At 36.0% G+C, this 17305-nt stretch overlaps 1 protein-coding gene across 1 annotated transcript; it reads right to left on the bottom strand.

Moving 5' to 3' along the window:
• Nucleotides 1-513: 513 nt before the first annotated feature.
• Nucleotides 514-7667, bottom strand: LOC131666074 (uncharacterized). Its single transcript, XM_058938440.1, has 12 exons — nucleotides 7660-7667; nucleotides 7287-7565; nucleotides 6738-7048; nucleotides 6068-6356; nucleotides 5143-5492; nucleotides 4188-4452; nucleotides 4022-4116; nucleotides 3328-3547; nucleotides 2649-2851; nucleotides 1573-2190; nucleotides 1351-1536; nucleotides 514-789 (listed from the first exon to the last, which is right to left on the bottom strand). The coding sequence occupies exons 2-12, from the start codon at nucleotides 7522-7524 to the stop codon at nucleotides 553-555; spliced, it is 3012 nt and encodes a 1003-aa protein (XP_058794423.1). The 5' UTR covers nucleotides 7525-7565; nucleotides 7660-7667; the 3' UTR covers nucleotides 514-552.
• Nucleotides 7668-17305: the final 9638 nt, after the last annotated feature.

The following is a 17305-nucleotide window of genomic DNA, read 5'->3' as shown; positions in this document are numbered from 1 at the left end:
AGCAAAAGTGTACATAGTGCTTTTTTTCCTCTCTGGATACTATTCATTATCCCAGTCAAGGACATCCGTCTCTGGTACGTTGTCTCTCACATAAGACCGATCGATCAATTGCCGTATTCGTTCTTCATGTTCTTTCGCTCGCATTTTCTTTATTTCCTGCTTGGTTTTTGTGATCATTACATTTATGTATGTTGACGTGCAAATTCTCAATATTTATTCGGTAGAATTTATACTTGATTCTCTTCTGCTTAAAAACGAGATTGACTCAAAATTAACACGACACAATAACTTTAAACATTGCGTTGAAATTTAAAAACGAGAAAAAGTTTTCAGTTTCGCTTCGTTAAAAGAAGCGAAGTGTCTATTCGTAAGTATGACTGAAAATTATTATAAACTTTTCAGCTCAATATCGTGGATCATAAATTTTTTAGAAGTTGGAAACTAAATTTGCAATTGAAATCAGCTGACTTATTTCTGTCTATGACAGTTCATAAATTCATCAACATCGAACATAATGTTTATTATTTGTAAACCTTTTTAATTTCAATTAATTTAAGTGACTAATGAAACGAAAAAATGTCCAAATTGATGAAAACTTAAAGACCCTAAAGGAAAAAATGAGTAAACTCCGAGCTCACTACTGACCTGGCGTCCGGCCTCGTAACTCTCAGAATCGATCGTACCAACTCGTCCCAGCGCAATGTCCCTCATCCAGCTCTCGATTTCGCTTTGACACTCGCACGTTATTGCCACTGCTGTCTCAGATGCCTTTCCACGATCCGTCGCAACCTACATACATGCATAATTGCTGTTATTAATTCAAATGACTGACGCTTTATACAGACATAAAATCACTTTTCGATGCGGATATTAAGTTTACTATTTATTGATTACGATGAAAGGTAAACAAAAAATTGTAGATTCGGCAAATCGAAAAATCTGTACAAAAAATCTGATTACGTTGGATTGTTTTGGGGGTGAAAAACAAATGCTATTGAAATTACATGCAAAATAGTTTAGCTTACTAAACTCTTTTAACAATAATTTTTGTTAAGTAAAAATAAATCAATCCACTGAGTTTTTTCGTTTATTAGATTCCCAAAACGCTATATATAATATAAAAAATCTTCAAATTTTCTAGCTATAAAGTTCAAAATCCTTGTAATTATTATTAAATTAAATAGTAGGCTTTATTATGAAGATACATTTTACAAAGGTATGTAACTGAGATTAAAAAAAATGTATTCCAATTAACTCCTTCTCTTATTTATCACATAGACATCTTGCATACTAATGAAAAATTAATAAATGTAATGTAAAATGGTTTCTCGTTTAGTGAGACGTATATACCTCACGCCAGTAACGTAGTAGAGCCCTTTGCATGCTGATCAGTAAGTTTTCGTCGTTGGCGTTACTGCCGTCGATGCTCTCGACTAGTCTAGCTCTCAAAAAGCGCTGTCTCGTCGTCGTAGTGGTTGCTTTGAACGCCAACTCATCTTCCTCCCCGCCGACGACTGACGGCTTCGCTTTTCGAATCTGTATATATTATTCAGATAGAGGCATACATTTTTATGGACTTTCGAGTTTCTTGCATGCGCGACATGTCGACTCTTTCACTTGCTTTGTATCGATACAACTTGAATATTTAATCAGAATTCCTTTTTTTCCTGTAAACTTGATTCGTGTAGAATTATGGTTGTATTGTTCCGGAGCGAAGTCCAGTCGTTTTAATCGAAAATTTAATGACTTATTCATAACACGTACCGTATACTCCATCATCCATTCCTTTAACGGTAGAAGACCAAGAAAGCTGCGAATACCATGATCAGCGTCACGGCAACTAATCAAACTAGCTTGGTCGTCGTCAAACATCTCTTGTAGAAAGTGTCGCTGCCAAAGTGATCGATGAAGATACTCGTAAGTGAGAGGCTCACGACGATTACTCACCGCGAACATTCTGCAATTAGGTAGCTTTTCGTCCGTCGTTTTCTTATGCTGCTGCTGCTTCTGCTGGCAAATCTCCGGGGTTAACTCGAAACGTGCGTCTTCACGCCACACAGTCAGCAATAGCCGACTCGCTTTGTCGCGCAATGTCACCAGACGCTTGTCCCTCGTGGCTAAATCGAAGCTCACCTGGGATGCTGGACTGCACTCGCATTGGTGACTGATTGACACCCTTTCGTTTGCCGCCTGTGCACAACGAGAGGATAAGGGTTTTAACATGGATTACTCAAATGGTGCACTTTCAGAGATGAGGAAGATGAGACAAAGTTTTAAAACGAAAACTCCACGTTTCATTTGGAATGAATGGCTCAAATTAGAAATTCATGTCTCATTGTGTGGTGAGTGTGACGGTGCAGAACACTTGTGATAACCGCAAGGTAAATTAGCTGCAGTAACATGCTCTTACATTATGGTAAACGCAGCGTAATAGAGCAACTAGAATCTACTTCAAAGTTTCGGCAGGCAGCAAGCATACCAGCCAAAAGCCAATGGTTATTAAACCGCAATCAATCGATGCTCATTAATTATTTGGCGAAGCTTTGCAGCATCAAAGCACCTTGACTTAGCTTCCCAAAATTACCATGCTATGGTCTGCACGCAATCTCCCCTCCACTATTACTATCATCGTTATATGAGATACTCACTTCTATTCGAATATCGTTACCATACTGCAGATCAAACTCGTCGAGTTGAAACTCAAGCTGATGCACCGACAACCGGTGGCCTGCGACACTTGCGTATTTTGGATGTTCAGCGCGGTTATACATCGACACTAAGACGAAACCATCCTCGTTCCCCTCTATTTCATCATCATTGATCATGCAACTGCTTAACGTTCGTGTGCCATCTGTACTGACATAGACGTACCTCTGGTTATTGCTTATATTTAATAGACGCACGTACCCACTTGCCTATACACGCGCGCGCGCACACATACACTATCGAGATATGGCTTCTTTTGACAACTTTATCATGACATTAAAAAAAGGTTTTTACAAGAGCGTATTCCCACATGTGACGCATCCATCACCATTTGGTTTATCATTAACGACAATATATCAGTAAAATTCCAATTTGGGGTCTTTTTTATTATTGAAAATTACTACTTAAAAAATAACTTATCTGTACCTTCTACCAACTAATATGAAATAACGAAAATTTGTTATTAACTTATATAAAATTTAATAACAAATATCCGTACAACAAGTATTTGATAAAAATAATCGATAACAGCGACAAAACTTTTAATTGTAAAGGGATGAAACAAAAATTTTGTTTTTAATTTAAGTAATATAGATCAATAAGTAGTGTAAAAATGCAAACCGGGAAAGGAAATAATGAGTTCTGCATCAGACGTAAACAGGGCATCGGTGCCGTCTGCCCGTCGTGCGAACTTCTCTTCTACGTAATACTCCTCTGCGAGGTTGGCGCGCAATCGATCGAGCTCGCGGACTATTCGACCGTCTACTACTTCGTAGTGTCGCCCATCCAATTCAAGCACTACATAACGTAACTCTGTCGTTTTTTGCCACTCTGAGGAGTACTGGTCATTGAAAAATTAGAATCAGTTTTTTCAACCTTCTTTTATCAGTGAGGTGATGAGATACATCAACCTTTTATAATTGAATGCAACTATAAATTTAATTTGCCATAATTTTTTGTTGAATTTTTTAACAATATTATTGACATTGCGGAAACATTAAATCCATAATTCATACTAAAATTTTAATTTTTTTTTATCAGAGTTTTCAAAATAAAATAAAAATAAACGGTCAATTTGCCTTTTAATCTTTTAAACCAGTTTGCTACAACCGTTCAATGATAATTAAACTAATTTCACAGTAGCAATACGTTCTTCAAACAATAAATATTTTAACGTGTATAGTAGATAAATTTATAAAAAAAAGTAGTATTTGTTTTGAATAAAATGAAAATGAATCTATTCATGTTAGAAATAACCTTTCTATTATTTAACACCATTCAACAAATGGCCAACGACTCAGTATAAATAAGCTACCTTTTCAAGTAAAATCGAAGTTTCTCGTGAAAGTCCAATGGTGCTATCATCGCGTTTACAACTCTTCTCGCAATCAGATATCGGTTTTTCATAGCCTACAAAGGAACTTCAAATTGTTCGATTAACCAAGTCAATTGCATTTTTTTAAATCAGCCGACAAACTTACCTTCTTCCTCTGAACGTTCGAGTGTAATCACTATTCCGTTCGGTCGAAGAACAACGACCGAACCGTCGCTAAAAAATTTTACGACATCACCGTTATGCAAGTACTTTCGATGACTCTCATTTTTAATGCTCTCGCATTCAAAATCTTTGAATAAGTAATATTGCAAGACATAAAATGGGTAATCCGTATCTGGGTATTCCTCTGGCTTTATTATCAATCCAGATGGGCAAGATATTTGTACTTCATACATGAGTTCGTTTACAGGGTTCGTGTAGTCTGGAAATATCATTATCGATATCATTGATACATTAATTTTTCAGATTTACAAAATAACATTGATTATTTCATAAAAAGTACATCTGCTTAATATGCCCCGCTTCCTAATATGCTTCTTTGCTGGTATTTCGAATTGAAGTACGCTAGTGCTACGCCACCTCGTGGCAATTATTTACTACAGTTAATTGACGAATGTGTCAAAATTTTGAAAGCTACGAAGCGTTGATTATAATTTTCAAGGATCTTTCGTATTCCGACTAAGCAACTTTTTCATTTTTTCAATACATTGTAGGTAAATATGTAGAATTTGAATTAATTTTTACCTTCTAAAATTCGTTTTCCAAAAGGGGCTACATTGGGCACACTAACTTGCGTATGTAAAAAAAGAAGTTTGCTGCAAAAAGCTATAACTCAAGCTACGTATCATCGAATTGATCGTTCAATGAAGGGTCGGACAGTAACTTTCAAATAAATTCTCCTACGTAAAAAAAATTCATTTCCGGTCAAAAGTTATAGCTGTTCACACATAGATAGAGCATATTAGGTAAACGTACCTTGTATATTGAAAAGAATCATTGTATTTTATCTTTACGCAGATTAAGTCAAAAAAAAAATTATGTACTTAAGCTTGCATAAACAAAGAAAAATCTATCGTAGATAAAATTTCCAAGAAGATAATCTTACTAAAGAAGCGAGACTTCCTGGCGAATGCAATGATAAGCTGATTTTTGGTCGTCAAGTGAAAGAGATTCTCATCGTGCGATACTTCATGATAGCGGAGACTGCAGCAATCGGGCACCTCGATCTCAAGGCTCGTCGTCATCGTCTCTTTGGTATCGTCATGCAGCCAAATGTCACGCGTCAAGCGCAGCCGCACGCCGTCGCCCGCCTCGTACGATCTTGTGAGATTGGTAACTTGAACGCGAGCCATACCGAGATCATAACCAATAAATTCAAACGTCGGCTCAACTTTCAATCCATTGCTTTTCAACGAAGTACTTGAACTCATCGTGACTTTGGTTGACGTTGCTGTAACACGATGAATATACTGAAATTTAGCTTGCTATTGACATTACTCATTTTGCTTTCGAATGCGCTTTTGTGAATAAATTTTCAAATCGAATTTTAACTTTGAGTTGCTATTCTCAATTGACATCCAAAAATAAAAAAACAAATAGCTTTTAATGAAAAATATTTCTGTCGATCATAGCCTTATTTGATGAAATAAGCTAAAATGTTTCGATCAGATACTTCTCTTAATTAAATTTAGAGTTCTGTATCGAAAAAAGAAATAGAATATCGGAGATGGAATCCCATTTGAAATTTTCGCGAGAGATATCAATCACATTAAATTAAATTATTTTCAAATATTTTTTTTTTGTTAAATAGCTTGTTTTATGGATAATATTTTTCCAAGTGCAAAGAATGCAATAAATCTTTAATAAAAATAAAATTGCAATAATAATAAAAAAAAAGTTCAAATAGAAAATGCATCAGGTATCGCCAGTAACAACAAAAAAAAATCATGCCTCGTTTGATAAAAAGAATTGAAATTCCGTTCAATTCGTATCTCGTTAAAAAAATAAATAACACCTGTTCCTCACCATTCTTGACAGGTGTTTTCTCCTCATCAACTTTACAAGTCTCTTCACCTTTGAGTTTTAAAAACTCAGTAGTCTTCAATGAACCAGGCAACAAAAAATCTTCATCTTTAAAGTTAATTTCTTCCAATTTGTTATCCGTCATCCTTATGTGACTTGTTGATACTCTACTGGCTATGTACCGTTGCAGCCATTCGCGTTCCTCGTCGATGACGTACTCACAAAAGTCACGCAGGCAAAGGGGCGTTCTTAAAGCACACGTGACGCGTCTCTCGGCTACTCGGCCTGGTGCCTACGACGAGTTATTGGAAAAGTTCGTGAGTGTGGCCGCCTTTTGTTTTTAAAAGTTTTTCTCTCGCGATGGCGCTGCCCCCTTTTTTTCTTTTTTATTGAATGCACACGGCTTGCACCCAGAAGGCGATAACCTTTTATTTTATCGTAAGAGAAAAAAAAAAGTAAGAGTCGTGACCCTTTATTGAATGACCATTGAATTTTATCCTCTATTTTTTAAGTAAAAAAAATCAGACGTATGTAGAAAATCTATTCTAATGAGAATAGCTTTGTAAATTGCGCACTAAAGGTATTTTTTGTAATCTTTCAACTTTTTCTAAACAAACTGACACTCATTCGGTATCACTTTACTTTAACATTCCCTAAACATTAATTTGCTCACCTCATTGTAAAATAGTAGTAAAACTGAATCAGTAGGCGCGAAGTATTGAACATCTGAGAATGTGTAACTGTGAAAGCAGTCAAGAAGTATCCGTGTACTAGCCAATAGTTCAGCAAACTCAAGCAGCGGATAACCACCAGTATACGGCGACGAGGTTTCAAGACCGAGGCTTTCACGCGCGTCAATCAGGCCGAAAAGTGAGGTACATTTCTCGAAGGAGCGCAGCAATGACGTCTCCTCTAATGAGGAAAGTCTCCGCGCCTCGGAGAGTTTTGTCGATCTCGTGGCTTGTGGCTTAACGCAACGATAGCCTGTGAAGGTTGTGGTTACCAAGAATCGGGTTCATTTCGCGACTGATAGAGTAAAGTCATGGCAAGTTTCATGAACTTGTGGCTTTGTATAGTATGACATAATGAACATTTCGTAGGCATTATAAGACAATATTTTAAGCTTAAAATTCGAAAAAATGATTTTCTTAAATTATAATAATGAATATTGTTTGCCTAACTTTGCAAGAATTTTATCAATATATATATTAATATATCATACTTGAATCATTTGTCGTAGTCAATCCACTCTCGCGTTCCTTTTCAAATTTCTCGCTCTCATCCAAACTAACAAAATTCCTTCTTGATCTAATTTGATTGTAATCAAGATTTAACGAAGATTCACTGCTTGCACTATCATTATTTGTTTCAAGTTTCTTCTCAGAAATATTATCAAATTGCTGTACTTTATAAACTTGTTTTGTTTCAAAACTGAAGTTTTGGAAAATGGATCTTGTCATGGTCAGGTTGTTGTTCTTACTCTCAACTTCTGACTGATATCCTTGCAAACAGATAAATTCATCATTTACAGTCAATTTGCAATCTTTATAAGACTTTTGACTGGAAAATATTGTTAAAAAATTAATAGTTATTACTTTCATTATGCCTAGTTGCATGGTTTTCGTTTTCCGGTTTATCATCTACTTTTATAAGGTAATATACATCTTTATTCGAGTTTGAAACACTGAGTTTTAATGATTTTCGATCAAGTGAATTGGAATTGAATATTTTTTTGAGTCCTAGGAGATTCAAAAGATGGGTGGCTGCGTATCGATCGATTCCTTCTTCTTTGCTGTATTTAAGAATACCTGGTAAGTGTATTTTACACGCTTCAACCTGTATTGGAAAGACAAAATATTAAGATTTGGCATCGTGTGGCTCCTTCTTAAAAGTTTTTCTTGCAAGTTCGACGAACTCGACTAACTCCGAAATAAAGTCATCAATTGATGAAAAATAACATACATTACCTCGGCAAGATCGCGCTTGCAGCGAGCTTCAGCAATTCTTGGCAAGTTCTTCAAATTGCAAGCTTGATCGTTAGCGTGACAAACATTAAGCAAGTCGCCATAGAGAAGAATTAATTCAGCTTGGTCTGAGATGAGCTCGTATTTCAAATTCAATAAGCGAAGTTTCTCGGTAAGACGCGCGAAAGCCGCCAAGTTCACTTCGCTTAACGAAGTCAGCCTCGATGACTCGTTCTCGTCTTCCGTCGCCTCTTGCGTTTGCTCTGTGCAAGCGAATAATGGGCCAAGTTGCGAGTGAATATAAAGATAAAGCGCGACGAGCATCAATGTGATGTTGGCCGTGTTTGACAATCATTTTGAGTATTCTTGCTGATGAGATTTCTTCGTGATTATAATTCAAACGAGTTTTAATAGTAAAAATTCAAAATATCAATCGCTACAGATTTTGTCAAGCGGATCGATATTTCGAAGCAAAACTCATTTAAATTTCTATTTTTAAGATTTGAATTACGGAAAAAAAGTCCGAAATTCAACTTTAATCCGTAAATATAAGACAATCATAATTTTTCAAAACACAGGCGTACCTGTATTTCCATTAAAAAAGTCATCATCCTCGAGTTGAAAACTTTTCTCCACTTGGTATAGCATAGCCTCGAGAATGATACCTACGTTAGTAGGCTGCTGCTGTGAACTCAAGTGGGTTTCGTAGGCGGAAGCAATTTGTTTCTCGGGCCGCGGCTCGTACACGTGTATTACCTTCATTGCGCATAAGTACGCCGCACGAGCTTGCACTAACTCGTGCACGTCGTAAAGTAGGTATGATATACGATCGTAAAGGTCGTCCAGATTGCAAGGAGGACAGAAACAACGGATGGCTATGTCAGGACACTGGCTTTTGTCAAATTCCATCCAGAAATTAATTCGCTCATCACCGTTGCTCGCTTCACAATCTGACCTTAAGAATGATTATATTCAGTGGATTATATTGATTAGCTTTTATTAAACGTCTCTTTCTTTTTTACCTCGAAAAACTGACGGTTTCAAGGTCGCTCTGCGACGAATCTTCGTAATCGCCGTCGGAATGAAAGTTTTCGAGACGTAAAATACAAATTAGCGGCACTTGGATTTTCATTAATTCCAAAGGCAATTTGGCATCGCGAAATCCCGTCAGAAGAATAAATACGTGGGGACCTTCCAACAAAAAAACAAATTAGTTGTCTTCCGCACACGTAGGTATGTTGACCAATATGCGCAAAACTATTCAAATATCCACAGATGCATAGTCGGTGTGAAACAATAAGCAACATCTGAACGCAGTGTTAAAAATTGTATAGCGATTTGATATCGTATCAATTTCATTTATTTCCCTGTTTTGTACTATATGATAAGATCGTGATATACTGCCTTAATATTCATAACTATGCACGATCTTTAATGTATTATCAACCGAACAATTACCTCGTTTGTATATAAATCATATAAACTATATAAGTAGTAATTATGATAGTATTTTACATATAATAATGTGTCTTACATTATTGTGTATTTTACATATAATAATCTGTACTAATGGTGTAATCATCGAGATGGCAATAAATAATGAATTTGAAAAATGAAAAATGTAGTTGTATAGAAGAATTTATCGCAAACAATTATTTAATGATTGAATATAATTCTCAAATCGCTTTGATAGCCCAAGTTAGTTACGAGTTTCAATTGTACGACAAACTGACGTGAAAAAACAGAACTTTCAATGCCATAAATTCAACAGTAGTCCCTCCGCCCGTCCACTGATAAGTGTGCAAAGTCATAATTTAGAGAAACCTCAAATACCATTTTCTGGCGCATCGTCGACATAGACACGATCTCGCCACTCCTCGCCACGTCGCCTCAACTTGGTTTTTGGCTGTGGTTCCTTGTGCTCGGCTGCGCTTCTTGCTAGCCACTCGAGTCGCACCTCGTAAATCATCCACTTGATCAGTGCGCCTTCTGAGAGTCCAGTGTCCTTGGCTGGCGCATCGCTACGTTGACTTTGTAAGCACGTCTGGATGGACTCGCGGATTTTCTGTACAGATGGATTTTGCTTTACTGAGAATAAAAAACATATTACAATAATTATTATTACTATCTTTTCAACGAATAATAAAGTCTTGTGATACAATTTTATTAATAAACTCATTCGACCCCTAATTCATAATTATTTATATGCGGATGTGATAACTGACTTACCTACATAAGAAGAGTCTCGTTTTATAGACAGCCTTAGGTTAGTCAGCATTTTATCACGATTGATCAAGTGCACTGACTTTCTGCATCCATTCTCGCAGGCCTCGTTCAGCAATAATGTGTAGCTCATTTGACTCTCGCGAGTCTCGATTAACATGGTTACGAGGCAATTCCATTCCTCGTCGTTCACGGCGATGTCATCGATAAGTTGCTTCAGAGACACTCCACTTGATTTCCTCTTTGAGATGCCAGGCATTGTGTGAGCGCCCTCCACCTGATTAGTGTAATTATTCAGTGAGGTTAGTTGTCGATGCTTCGTATATATATATATATATATATATATATATATATATATATATATATATATATATATATATATCTATTATTCAAAATTGATACACGGTCTGAAGGTTTCTACAGGAATCGAAAATATTAATGAGCAACATTAGAGATTTTAGAACACTAATTCCAGTCAAAACTAGTAACTAAATGATAATTATTATTATTATATTAACATAAAAATAATTTTTAAATGAGAGTCTAACTTTCAACTTTTGACATAGGTTAATTTAATTCATTTTTGCATTTTTCTGCTTTTGAAAATAACCAAAGATTTTACCTTTTCATCAAAATTGTTCACGTTTCAATCGTGATACTATTAAAAAATCTCAGTTTTAACAGTAATTTCCATAAAGCTTTCATAAACTCGCAGATACATGATACACAAATGCAAAGGGCTTTAATTACCTTGTAATTTACAATCCCACATGCGATTTTCAAAGAGATAGCAACGGTGTGAGGTCAGCAAAATAAAATAAAGAAGAGAGATCAATACAAGAATAATTGCACGAATGAGAAAGAGAGAGAGAGATGAAAAGAGAGAAAAAGAGATACGGCGCAATTAAACCGCAAAACGCTTTGTAACATTACCTAAATTAAAAAAGAGTATGGAGGAAAGTGGTTAGGTCAAAGAGAGGAAAAATCGGCGAAATTGTGCGGCAGTGCGGCCTGACGCATTTTCTCCCTTGAAATTTCATGTACTCATCCTCCCTCGAGCGAGCAGAAGCTAAAAGCCAACGAATCAAGCAAAAAAGGAAAGAAAAGCCTCGGTCCATTTTTGCCTACAGGGAAGATTGCCAACGTTAGCATGACGCACAGACACACACAAGCTAACTTTTTTCCACACGGAACTTTTCTACTTTACGAATGCAGTGAGTTTCGTTGACATGAGCGGCTCACTTGCTTGGGGTGCAAGGTTCTCTATAGGTATACGTACATACGAGTAGTCTGGCGATGTGCTCGCGCGGTCTAAGTGATCGTATTTTTCGAGAAATACGTTCTCTACACTACATACTTTGTTTGTTTCGGAAGAGGAAATTGCACTCGGAAAAAGTAGTAGTCGTGTAATTTGCCGATTGTACGTCTCTTCTGTCTTTCCATAGGTACAGCGTGGTAATAAAAAAATTATGTATTTATACAGGGATAAAGAATCGTTAGAAATTATAATATCCTTAAATGCATCTTATTTTGTTTTTTATATTTATAAATGTCTACGAAAAATTTTATTTTTTCGCTTGATATAGATAAAGAAAATAGTTTAGTATTGAAACAAACAATTGCTGAATTATATTATTTAAAATAATTTTTGATCGGATATTATTAACTTATTCAAAAATAATTATATTTTCTTTTCAGCTATTATTAGTTTTTAATTACAATGTACTCTTAAAATTATTGAAACAATGGCTTGTTAATCAATACAGATTCCTATTTATTTTTACAGAAAACGGCCTTAATATATATGTAGCGATAAAAAAATTGAAAATAAAATGAAAGTGTTCCCTAAAACATTATACTATATCTGTTAGCTGTGATTCATAAAGAAAATGCTAATAAGAAAGAAGACATGTTTAATGCCATGACGTTCGTCGTTGTCAAAGAATCTCGTGCACCAGATCGCAAAATGCAGAGTGTCGAAAAAAGAGTCCTCATTCTCACCATCCAATTGCATTACCATGGAGCACCCGCACTCTTCTTCAGTCAACGAAGTTGCTTTTTTCCTTTACAAAGAAAAAAAAAAAGAAAAACGTGGAAAGAGAAGAAAAGAGAGAAGGGCAGTTCGGTCGTGCATTCAGAAGGTTCCCGAAAACGAGACACTGAAAAAGTATCCGTCCGCTAATAAAAAGACAGAGACCGAGTGACGCCCGGGAATTTCGGGCGTCTGATGTATTGGAGGCAATTTAAATTACGAGAGCTGCTGCTACTACTACTGCTACGCTCCCTCGAGTGTCGTCAAAGGCACACATACATACGTGCATCGACTTACGAATTCCATTTGAACTGTACATATATATGCACACGGGCGACGCTAGCTCGAACGTTTGCATGTCTGGCTGTTTGTTTATCAAACTTATACGCCTTCCTCCTCGAACCTAATTCACAAGTAAGTAACGCCTAAAGTGAAGTTAATTGAAAAAGGATTCTTCAGTTAAATTATAGTGATATATCTCGTGAGATAACTTCGTTGATTTACTGTTGACTCATGAAGTTTCCCTAACTTGCTATATAGTTTTTGCAAATAGTCGCAAGTCGTGAATGGGATTCGTCTCACTTGGTACATAAAAACAGTGTTCACAGTTTACATTAACTACTAAATCAATTTAGAATGAAGATTACTAAATAATTTCATATCAAATATAAACATATAGAAAAAATTTCTCAACCTCATTATAAATCTACATTAAATTGATAAAATCTTAATCAATCGCGAGAGCATGCATGTCTAAACATCCTATATGTATAAAAACTAAAATGCATAAGCTTCGTTTACAAGTCATAGATCGGCGAATCACGAATAATTCATCGCAGCAACACGTGACCTAACAAGAAATTTCATTAGCCACTGAATTATTCGCGTCGACTTTACTCGTAAGCCTAGACACTAACGTCACTGAAAATTTAAACACATTATATTTTGTGTGACTTGATTGTTTTCAATTTCGAAAAGTATACATTTTTAATAAAATATATTCGATCATTAATGGCTGTTATAAAAATAATATAATTGTGTTCAACGTGACGTCATCGTGTCATCGCGAAATTTACAAAATAATTAAATGAAATATTTATGTTATAATTAGTTCTTGTGTTGCAGCATACCTGACTTGGCCATCTAAAATAATAAATATATTAATTTCAGAGCGTTAATAATTACATAGGAATATGTCATCCAGAAAATATTTTTTACAAATTTCAATTTCATCTAAAAAGGTTTTTAGCTGAAGTAAACGATGACAATGGTCCTGTACAGTAAGCCAAGTTATATGTCGCAGGTAACGTCGAGTTTTAATTAAACTGCAAAATTGATAGTTTCCTTTAGGCAGGTTTGATTCACGCCTTGATGGATTTTAATTTTTCTGAATCACTCAAGTGTAAATGTTAGCGTTTTCTTTTCTTTTTCCTCGCTTAAAATGGACGTTCACAGGTACTGAAAAATGAAAATTCTTTTTTTTCTTCGCGAAAAAAATGCCGGACTTTTTCAAAAATAAATTAGAAGGTCAATGAAGATTTTAATACAAAGGTTATTCTGTATATTAGAAATTTCATTCTCAATTGAGAAAAAAAGGTTTTATCGTTGCAGAATGCTATCACTTTGTATTTTATTGTCTTTGTCCAATTATGTATTCATCTGCAGCTTGGAGCGTTTAAAAAAATGTAGAGTGTTGGTATTTGTTTCTGAAAGATATTATGCATCAATAGTTAATAATTTGTCAATTTATTCACTATCAAATAATGTCAGAACACAAATCCGATAAATTCCCAATTTTATGAATCTTAATATATTAAAATAGATATTATACATTTTTTCTGTTAAATGTTATTTTTAAATCCCGCACGATTTTAAAACAAAAGCATCTTTTATCATGTAAGAATTTTAATATAGGCTCGACTCTCATTTCACGCACAAAAGATTCTTATGAGAGAAACAATACGGAACCGGCGTCGTCGTCGGCAGCGGCAACAGTAGAAGTGCAATTCAAAAGGGTTCGGTGCCCATCGGATCTTAGTAATCGACGCCAGTAGAGCTTGAGCGAGCTGCGCTAGGTCAGATAGTTTATACGCGGGTGTCCGTGTTTACGCAGGTATATAAAGGATTAGAAGACGCCTAACCACAGGCGCACAATCATTGCAGAAGAGTATATAGCTCTGGGCTTAACCTACATTGCGCGTGTTCGCCACTGATTCATTCAGACGATTCCAGACTGCTACTGCTGCATTTTAACGAGCTTAACGTTTGCTCTTAGATCTGTCAAATTGTTACAGACCAGCAAAAACTGTATTGTTCAATAAAAATAACTGAACAGTTCGTATGAAAAACGAGATATTTTTAAAAATTCTCCAAATAACATAGTATAGGAAGCCTGAGCTCTCAATAGTCGTTTGACAGATTAATGAGGTGATAATTATCGAAATACTGCAATCGACTCAATAGCGCGAGAGTAGTAAGTCTGCTTAACAGCAAGCCTGCCGCTGGCAAGGTGATAATAGAAACGTCCTTAGCGATATATTTCTGTATGAGGTTATATTCACACGACGGCGATGATTCGCCACCGTCCTGTCGTGATGGACAGTTTGCGGTCGTAAAATCACCCCGACACGATAGATTTATTGATTGCGTCCTACCACTGCGCCGCACGTTTCATGTAATCATGACAGAGCTACCAAGCTACCACCATCACCATGGCTTTTGACTTTATGATTACAAGTGAGGACGGATTGTTTGACATTCACTCTGCGCTGATATTATCATTCGTCTGCGGGTGATGTATTATTCGATGTAAGTACGGTGATGCAATTGAAGATTTTGTGAAGCGATAAACTGTTTCCTTTTCAACGTTATTGTCTGATTGAGTCGAGAATTATCTACTGACAAGTTTTTTTACGAGAGAATGGATGCTATTTGAGAAAAATCGCAAGATCCGAAGTGAACTTAAGGACGCGCATGGAATTCCATTTTGAAAAATCATAAATAGATATCTTTCATGTGCATTTGTGCGTTATTTGAGAAAAGCTCTTAACTGTTTTTCATAGAGTGCTATCAAGCGTGCGATATGCCCTCAAGAAATGCAAATGCTTGAGATCATTTTTTTTCTCTCGTCAAAAACGGTGCACTTGAATTCCAATAGCTTTGTAAAGTGTGTATGCCCCTAAACGTTTGCGCACGTCACTATACGGCCCATAACAAGTCGATGGTAGTCCTGTTACGTTAGCTTGGAAGGCACGATGTACGATGCCTATTTCGGAATGCAGGAAGCGTAGTTACAGAAGACGTATATGGTTCCCAAAGTCTTTCTCTCTCTCACTCTCTCTGCATGTCTGTTATATTATCGAAATCGGATTTTATGCGACACCGAGTACTACTAGCAGCATCCGCGTACGAGAGGTAAATCCGTCTCTTTCTCGCGCAATAACGTACTTCTTCGTATTATTCCCTCGATTCCAAATGCGATAAGTATTAATTTTCCTCGCGTGCGGAGCTTTTCCAATATCGCCCCGGTATTGATGTATACTCTCTCGCGTGCTCTCGACGAAATACTGGCGACTCGCGCGTTTATCTGTACTACTTTGATAGCCACTATTTTTCTTTTAAGGACTTTTCTATAATACTCTTATACTGAGAAAAATGATCGGGAGCTAAACGTTTCCTTACGATTTTCATTGATATATCTAGTGTTTATCTTTCAATATAGTCGTTGCGAAATATCTATGAATGACGATTAATGACAGTTAATGTTTCATCGCGTATGGAATTCACAGAAAAATAAAGCATACTTTTCCTTTCACAACATTCGTTGAATACTATTTGATTTATATCACTCGCTGCATATTTCGAATGTATCGAATTTCCATATCGACATTTGCCGAAAATAATTGCTTTCATTGGAGTATATAAATTCTGCCCACATAAGCCGCTCTGTAGGAAAATAATGCAAAACAAATTAAAGTTAGTGATTGATTCATCCAGATTTATCATAATTTCTCATTGTAAAACTACTGCGGATTGATAAAAGTATATCTCTGAAGAGGTCCGGTGAGTCCTATTAAGCAGCTACGGGCGTTTGAATACACTCTCCATTTTGGGGAACTACAGGTTACAAGCCAGGCGGAAACCTTATCGCCACCATCAAAATTCCAAAACGGAATCCTCGCGTTTCGACGTCGCATGCAGCGCAGCCCCATTATCACCCGATATCTCTCTCGCCGAAACTCGAGCGTTTGTCTTCTCACTGTCGTCGTAGTCGGCGCTGGTGGCAGCGGCACCGTCCTGTATCAGCTAGATTTAACACAATAAAAGTCAGTCACATGGCAGATCGCCCTAGATGGATACGCGCCGCATGCAGTCACTGAGCGAATAGCTTATTGCGATCTCGCCGCGCACATTCTGAGTACCGTTATTAACTATGTTCGAGCGATTTCGACAATGAACTGCCAAGTGCCCATTATTTCAAATCATCGTATGTCTTGATAAATTCTAAGTGAGATTTCTTTATTATTCGCTTTAAATAATATATTTTTAATGATGCTTTGTTAATTTAAAAGCTTATTTTCACAAAACCATTACTTCAAATTAATTGTAATTTTTATAAAACTTTTTTTCTTTGTAAAAATGAAACATTTTGAATTACAAAATGATCTATGATAATGACAGTATGTTTATGCAAATATTCTTTACAAAAAATGTTAATGTAATTTTCAGAAAACGAATTTTGTATACATCAACTTCAATAATCGATAACGTGCGAGTTTTTGTGTTATTTTTTTTTTTTTATTAACAATTTAAAGTCACATCCACCAAATTGGTTATTAGTGACTACAGGATTAATAGCATTCGAATAGTCGAGATATGTAATTGTTAGCGTTTTACATGATTGTGGTATAATATTTTCATTTGCATTGGTATACATGATTGATTCAAGAGAAATAATTGAAAGAGATAATTAAATAGCAGATCATATACATATGAATTAAGGAAAGAGAAAAATAAAGGCAG

Source organism: Phymastichus coffea, unplaced genomic scaffold, assembly GCF_024137745.1.
Source record: "Phymastichus coffea isolate CEN01 unplaced genomic scaffold, Cenicafe_Pcof_1.1 PCOF00056, whole genome shotgun sequence".
NCBI lineage: Eukaryota > Metazoa > Arthropoda > Insecta > Hymenoptera > Eulophidae > Phymastichus > Phymastichus coffea.
This window is presented reverse-complemented; position numbering and strand designations above follow the sequence as displayed.